This window comes from Bison bison, unplaced genomic scaffold, assembly GCF_000754665.1.
Source record: "Bison bison bison isolate TAMUID 2011002044 unplaced genomic scaffold, Bison_UMD1.0 scf7180017864180, whole genome shotgun sequence".
Lineage (NCBI taxonomy): Eukaryota > Metazoa > Chordata > Mammalia > Artiodactyla > Bovidae > Bison > Bison bison.
Genome location: NW_011494752.1, coordinates 2,347,405 through 2,355,117, shown reverse-complemented (window position 1 = coordinate 2,355,117; position 7,713 = coordinate 2,347,405). Strand labels below are relative to the sequence as shown.

The 7,713-nt window shown below is 41.1% G+C and overlaps 1 protein-coding gene across 1 annotated transcript; it reads right to left on the bottom strand.

Annotated features, from left to right (window-relative positions):
- Positions 1–1,831: 1,831 nt before the first annotated feature.
- On the bottom strand, positions 1,832–6,157 carry KRT24 (keratin 24). Its single transcript, XM_010842596.1, has 8 exons — positions 5,561–6,157; positions 4,675–4,757; positions 4,146–4,302; positions 3,490–3,651; positions 3,267–3,392; positions 2,705–2,922; positions 2,379–2,491; positions 1,832–2,186 (listed from the first exon to the last, which is right to left on the bottom strand). The coding sequence occupies exons 1-8, from the start codon at positions 6,155–6,157 to the stop codon at positions 2,083–2,085; spliced, it is 1,560 nt and encodes a 519-aa protein (XP_010840898.1). The 3' UTR covers positions 1,832–2,082.
- Between the last annotated feature and the right edge of the window lie 1,556 nt (positions 6,158–7,713).

The following is a 7,713-nucleotide window of genomic DNA, read 5'->3' as shown; positions in this document are numbered from 1 at the left end:
TAGCCATAAACATAGGTCCCCGGTAGTACAGGACTGGAAGACTGGACCTGGGACGACTCATGGAGAGAGGCTTTCTTGATGTGACCATGATGGCCCAAAGGATGGGAGGTCATATATAAGCTGGTTTCCAAGTCTGTCCTTCTGTCTTTAATCAAAGCTGAATCAGCCAGTTTACATTTCTTAACTTTTCAGCAGAGAAGAAACATCCAAGTTTAACTTGCTGTAATAATGCTTTGATGGGAAACACATGTTTGACTTGAGACACTGTTGCTCTTTTTCTGGGAATAGTGGTTGATGCTTAGGTACTAACTTCATTCTCTGGTTACAGGGTGCTTTTAGGTTCATTTTAATTTTTTATTCAATGTGCCTATAAGAAAAAAGCTACATTATTTGGTTGTTTTTATTATTAAGGTATGATACGCTCATACAGCTCTTACTGACTTTATATTTGAAGGTACAATTTACATGAATTACATTCAAGTTTACCCTTTTGTAATATTTAATTTGAGTTTTTGTGCCAAGCTCCATGTTCTTTTCTTGAGGACTGGCTTGTGGGATTGATGATCTAATTTGTGATCTGGCCCTATTAAATTCCTTAAGTGGGAAAGTCCTTATAGAACCTGGCTTTCTCCTTTGTCTGTTTCTTCCTGAGACTGACCTGTATCACCCTCTACCCTATTTTAAGAGGCTTCATTTTCCCAGCAAGGCAAGACAGATCTCTGAGGACCACTGATGGGGTAAAAGACTTCAGCCGTGGAGAACAGGGGAAAAGGAAACACCAGCTTGGCTAGGTGACAATTTTTGGTTAGAGATATGGCTAGATTTGACAAGGGAGCAAATTTCTGAGCATCTCTTCTCTTTGGGACTTTGAAAGTTTTCATAAATTTGGCACCATATCACACATCCCGTCTTCTTTCCTAAGATTTTTATTCTGACCATTCTCCTAAGAGTCCTGCACATGTGGATTGTCAGATTCCCGCGGCACTTCTGGTGGATACTGTGGGGTCAAGCCCTTTGGTAGTAACACCCTGTATTGTCTGCTGTCTTCTTTGCCCTTTTAGCTTTCCTTTCCATCTAAAATGTAAACTTTCTGAAGTAAGAGACATATTTTATGTTTCTTTTTATCTCATGAAATCCCCAGTTCAGTGATGGACAAAAAGAAACTATATATTAAGAATCTGAAAAAGAACAGATATATGTGTATGTATAACTGAATCACTTTGCTGTATACCTGAAACTAACACATCATTGTAAATCAACTGTAATATAAAAGAGCCCCAGGGGACTCAGTGGTAAAGAATCCACCTTCCAAGCAGGAGACTTGGGCTCAATCCCTGGGTTGGGAAGATCTCCTGGAGGACAAAATGGCAACCCACTCCAGTATTCTTGCCTGGATAATCCCATGGACAGAGGAGCCTGGCGGGCTACAGTCCATGGGGTCGCAAAAGAGTTGGAAGAGGCTTAGTGACTAAACAACAACGTACTCTAATATAAAATAAAACTCAAAAATAAAAGCAGAAAAAAGAAATTAGACATTAATTTATTATAGATTGATTATTCAAATAATCTCATCCTTCTTTGGGCTGAACTGTTAACTGCAGTCGTAGAGACCTGAGGTCTAATGTCAACTATCAGTGTGTTCTAATGTGATGTTAAAATTTCCCACATACAAAATGGCTATAATTTTGATTCTCATGAAGAAGATACTATATAAATAATGTATAATACATACATTATTATTCATAATGATAATGCAGCTAGGTCATAACTGGTAACTTCATTTCTAGGTTAAAGTATTGCATTTCTTAAAAAAAATTCAGGAATAATTTCATTAACTTGCAAAAGTAAGTTTATTGAAGCACAGAAACAATTAGAGCAAAGCTGTCTTTCAACTTTTTCAAGAGCATTCTAATAAGAAAAGAAGAGGATGCAGGAAAATTGGTTAGTCTTCTATTTCTGGATAGATACTTTTCCCTGAAGTGATTCTGAAAGATGGCTAGATTGATGCAGTTTCTTCATTGGTGTCCTTTAGAGTTTTTTTTTTTTTCCTCTGAAAGACACTCTTGTTGCTCTGGAAATTGCTTATTTCAGTTTCACCTCAGACACATTGCTGACTTGAGATGAGATGACTTTGCCATCCACCACCTCTTCGACGATGGTCTTAGTCACTCTACTCTTGCTTGGGTCTGAAAATCGCAGAATCACAATGTCAGTCTGGAAACTCACAGAAACATAGATCAAGAGAAATCCGAATATATTCACTGAGTATGTTCTATCTAGGTAAGTATATAACAACAGTACATTCTTTTTGTATGAAAAGTGAAGCATGTCTTTATGTTTCAATTATAAAAACTCAGAAACATGAAAAAAATATCTACCTCTGCCTTGGACAGAAGTTCCAGATCTTGAGCCATCAGACATGGATGAATCCCTGGATCCCATGTTTCTGGATCCTGAACGTCTATAATCAGATCCTCCAAAACCAGAACCACTGGAGAAAAAAAGAACTGTTTGTTTTTTGCACTTTGCAAAGGCAGGAGAAACCCTCCACTCAGTGGACTCTTTCCCATGACGGCAGCAGTCTTTTCATCGGACCATGTCACTCTTACATTATAAATACAAGTCTGGTCCCCACGCCCCTTTTTGGTTGCATAACACAAATACACCAAGGTCTGTATTTAGCATGTTCCTGACTTTCATTTACCCTCCTTCTCCATCAAGCAGGCGGCGGTAGGTCTCAATCTCCATCTCCAGGCGGGTCTTGATGTCCAGCAGCTGCTCGTATTCTGCGTTCTGGCATTCGGTCTCACCCCGGATCTGGCAGATCTGCTCCTCCAGGCTGCTGATCTGCATCTGAATTTGTGACAGCTGCACCATGTAGTTGGCCTCCGTGTCTGCCAAGGTCCCTTCCAGGGAGCTTTTCTAAGAGAAAAAGCAAACAAAAATTTCACCATGAAAATAAATCATTGGGTGATTTTTTAAAAATACATTTTATAAAATACTAGGAGAAATGCACTTTCCATGAGTTACAACCTCTATGGCTTTCTCTGCTTCCTTAATTTTTCTTGCCATTATTTTTTAAACTAAATCTTTCATGGAAATAGATACATTATCTTTAACTGGAATGTCTTATGATTTTGACAACCATAATACAGTCCTCCCTAATCCTGCTTTTATGACATGCCAAGTGGGACATCTTGGCAAAGAAAGGAAACCAACTGCTCAACTTCCCTGTTGGAGAGTTTCGAGAAGTTCTTTGTACAAACCATGGCCAGTTGGGACTGCAGCTCAATTTCCAGGGCTTGCAGAGTGCGTTTCAGTTCTGTGATCTCATTCTTGGCGGAACTGGCTGCCCCAGCATCAGTAGAGATCTGTGCTTGCAGTGAGGCACTCTAAATACAAATAAAATGCAGTCATTGTGCGCTGGTGGATTGACAGGAAGTGGCTTACATGTGGCCATGGACTTGGAGGCTCAGGGTGATGATCTACCTGCTTGTTGAACTGCTCCTCGGCCTCGCGGCGGTTCTGCTCAGCCAGCTCCTCATACTGAGCCCTCATGTCATTCAGTAACTTAGTCAGGTCTGTGCCCGGGGCAGCGTTCATTTCCACAGTCACGTCCCCTCCGGAGCTTCCTTGCATACTCTTCATTTCCTAGCCCGAAGCAAAAAGGACCATAGTGATGAAAAGCAACGACTTCCCAGACTACCCTGGTGGTCCAGTGGTTAAGAATCCACCTGCCAGTGCAGAGCTTGGATGCCACAACCACTCAAGCTGGTGTGCCCTAGAGCCGGTGCTCTGTAACAAGAGAAGCCACCGCAATAATGAGCAGTCCCCGATCGCCGCAACTAGAGAAATGAAGCAATGAAGACCCAGTGCAGCCAACAAAGAAAAGAGAAACTTAAAAGAAAAGCAATGATTTCCTAAGATGTGCATAAGCCAACAAAAAGTTGAAACTAGGACACCGAAAGGAAAAAAAAAAAAACAACCCACCAAATTCACACATAATTTTCTCAGGATTACTTTTTTTCCTCCTGGTTACAGAAGTTGAAAGTCCATCCAGATGGAATTTATTTTATTTTTATAGAATGGATGTGGGGGAACCTCTGTAGGCCAGCATTGTTGATTAATGTGGACCCCGTTCCTACCTCCTCGTGGTTCTTCTTCAGGTAGGCCAGCTCCTCAGTGAGGCTCTCAATCTGCATCTCCAGGTCAGAGCGAGTCATGGTCAGGTCATCCAGGACTTTCCGCAGGCCATTGATGTCAGCCTCCACGGTCTGCCGGAGATGCAGCTCGTTCTCATATCTGGAAGAGCACAGTACAGCCCATTTCAAAGAGCACAGTGCATTCTCACATATGCAAAAAAATGTTTTTTCTCCCCCGAGCAATTTGATCAATGAACGATAAGTTTTCTCTTAGGAGTTTTCCCCTTGTAAAGCAAAACCTGAACCGTACATTAACTCTATTGATGGCCAACATTTTTGATAACAAAAATTTCATCCTGAAATTGCCTTTGTTCTGTTCTTGTTTGTGGAATGAGGGTTTTGTAAAATGTACCCTTGTGAATTTAGGTCTTGATCCCATAAAAGATTTCTTTAAAATTTAGAATAAACTAAGCCAAGGGATTGGATTTTATTTTTCCTACAATGTTTGTTTTCAAGTCTTCACTTTTCTTACTTCAGTCTGAAGTCATCAGCAGCCAGTCGGGCATTGTCAATTTGCAGAACGATCCCAGCATTTTCAATGGTGGCAGTAATGATCTAGACAAGACAATAATAGTGAATAAATCGTGGTTGCTTTTTTTTTTTTAAACCTATGTCTACATGCCCATCTGTGAGAGTAGATGTCTCCTGAGTTAACCTTTAAAGGTGACTTGCTTTGAAAATTTGCTTAGTAATGACACCTGCATTGATGACCCTAATGTACTTTAGACTAACATCCTTCTGCAAAAATTAGCAGCCTGCACATTTGCTGGAATGAGCATGGAACATTGTTTCCCAGAACACAATCCTCTACATATTTTTGCTGTTTTGGAAGATCAGTTATTCTATGAGCTTTTTCAGAAAATAGTGTGAAACATGAATTTCACTTCCAAAAGAGTCTTTAAAACTATATTTCCCATACAACTATGTCTAAGCATGTTAGACTCCATCACATTCTCATACAATATTTGCACCAGGTTTTCTAGGAAGAAAAATATCTGTAAGGCTATTTAAATCTAGTAAGAGGCTAAAGGACACCAATCTGCCAGAATTAATTGTGATGAAAAATTAGAGGAAGATAGTGTCGACTTATAGCCATCACTCTTAGGTTAATTAGCTGCCTGGCATTGTGTAAATTCTACTCTTCTGTGGAAATACTCAAATGTGAGATGCAAACAAAATTAATATGTTTGGATGTCTTGTACACAGTGTCACAGTTAAAGCACACCACATCCCGTTTTATACATACAACAAAACAAATATGTTTTCAAATAATTCTGTGACTTAAGGTCATCATTCATGATCTGAATAAATGGGAAAGATATAGAAATAATAGAAACTCAGCATGGCTAGTGTCTCACCTGAGTCCTGACATCTTCAATGACTGGATAGTATTTGCTGTAATCTCTTCCAGCTCCACCATCTCCAGACCTGGGCCCAAATTTCTCATACCACTCCTTGATTTTGTTCTCTAGGTCAGCGTTGGCCTCTTCCAGGGCTCTGACTTTATCCAGGTAATTGGCCAGCCGGTCATTGAGGTTCTGCATGGCTTGCTTTTCACCTCCAGAGAAAAGCCCCCCGTCACCAAGGCCGCCACCCACGCCGCCACCCACGCCACCAGCATAGCTGTAGAAACCTCCACTGGCGCCTCCAGCGTATCCCGCACTCCCGCCGAAGCCAGACCCCCCGCCAAAGCTAGAGCCCCCGCCAAAGCCAATCCCAGAACCTGAAGCTCCTCCAAAACCGCCCCCTATTGAGCAGCTACCAAACCCCCCTCCAAAGCCTCCGCTTGAGCCCCCACTCAGGCCATAGCTGCCGGCCCCTCCTCGGAAGCCCCTGGCAGAGCCTCCCCGGAGACCAATTCTGCTTCCGCTGCTGAAGCTGCTGCCACCAGCAGACACTCTGACCGAGCTGCTGCCTCCAGCCCTGGAGGAGGACACGCGAGATGAGCAAGACATAGTGTTCCTGCGAAGGTCTGGCTTGTCCAGGTGAGTAGGAGAGGTGATCGTGAAGAACCTATTTGCAGGCTGCCTTTTGGGCCCTTATATACACACTTTTAGGGTGTTCTTTTGCCGTGTCACCTCTTAATCCCTGTAACACCTTTGCTAATCTGCAACTGGATAACTTTTTTCCCTCTGAACCCACTCTACTGGCTCATTCTCTGAAGCTAGGTCAGAGCCTCCGGGCCTCTACTAAATTAAGAAAAGAAATAAGGTGGAGCAAAGCAAAAAAAAATTATTTTTCAGAATTACAGTTTTAATCTTTCAGAGGGTTGGTGACTGATAACTCTTGTCTGAAAGAGTAATTGTGTTAAATTTGCTTCATGATTTCCCAATTGCAGGGCATATCCCCAGATTAACAGGTGTAATTAAAATTACTTAATATGATGAGAATGGAAATTTCCCATCAAACTTGTGACTTTTTGTTCATATTGTTCTCTTTAAGGTGAAATGAGTTTTAGCATCAGCATTTCTTTCTGGTTTGCTTGTCCTTCTCTGATGGTTTCAATTGCCTATTTCTAAGGTTTTTGGTTTGTGACTTTAGATGATTGTCTTTCTTTGTATAATATTTTGAGATCAAATTAGATATTTTTACTGTTACTAAGAAACTCTGAAACAATAGTATTCCACATTTATATGTATGCATTATTAGATCTTAATGACATTTATTTGCTCAGAGAAAGTCTAAGAAAGATTGAGAAAGTGTTGAGGCAGGTTGTTTTAGTATCAGATCAGAGTTAGTGGTGTGATGCTGTGCTGCAAAGATGCTTTTCTTTCTGATTGAACTGGGTATGATATAATGATACTGGTGACTTAAAAAACAGTCACAGCCTAGAAGCTGAGAGTTATGTTTTGTTCCCAGGCTTCAGGCCCTAAAATCCCCACCAACTAAAGCATGACTCTCTACTTCTTCTGCTGCTGCTGCTAAGTCGCTTCAGTCGTGTCTGACTCTGTGCAACCCCATAGACGGCAGCCCACCAGGCTCCCGGGTCCCTGGGATTCTCCAGGCAAGAACACTGGAGTGGGTTGCCTTTTCTAGGTTGTGACTATTTTAAGTCAACAACATCAACTTCCTTCTTTAGACTCAGATCTTCAGAAATGAAGAGATAATATTGATTTTGTTGATACCTAGAGAAGAGGATCTGAATCGCTTCTTTTAAAATTTATTCATTCATTCATTCATTTATTTTTGGCTGCACCATGAGGCACTCGGGATCTTAGTTCGCCAACCAGAGAGCAAACTGTGTCCCTTGTAGTGGATGCGCGGAATCTTAACCACTGGACTGCCAGGAAATTCCCTAAATTTACTTCATTTTTTATTTTATTTAAAAAATTTTTTTTGTGATTCACTTCTGAGTACCAGTGGAGTTGTTTTGCAGGTACCCAAATCTGGAGTTTTCCAGTCTACTCTCTGTTCAGGTTTTTTCTGTTTTTGTATGAAAGAAAAGAGGATCTTGATCCGCTTCTGATAACTAACGTTATGGTTGAGATCATATTTCATAGGTACTGAAATC

Excerpts from the sequence above, each read along its gene's own strand:
- KRT24 (XM_010842596.1), bottom strand. The coding sequence starts at position 6,157 with ATGTCTTGCTCATCTCGCGTGTCCTCCTCCAGGGCTGGAGGCAGCAGC. Across the intron at positions 3,652-4,145 it reads TGAAGAAGAACCACGAGGAG|GAAATGAAGAGTATGCAAGG; the intron begins GTAGGAACGGGG and ends GCTTCGGGCTAG. Across the intron at positions 2,187-2,378 it reads AACTTCTGTCCAAGGCAGAG|ACCCAAGCAAGAGTAGAGTG; the intron begins GTAGATATTTTT and ends TGCGATTTTCAG.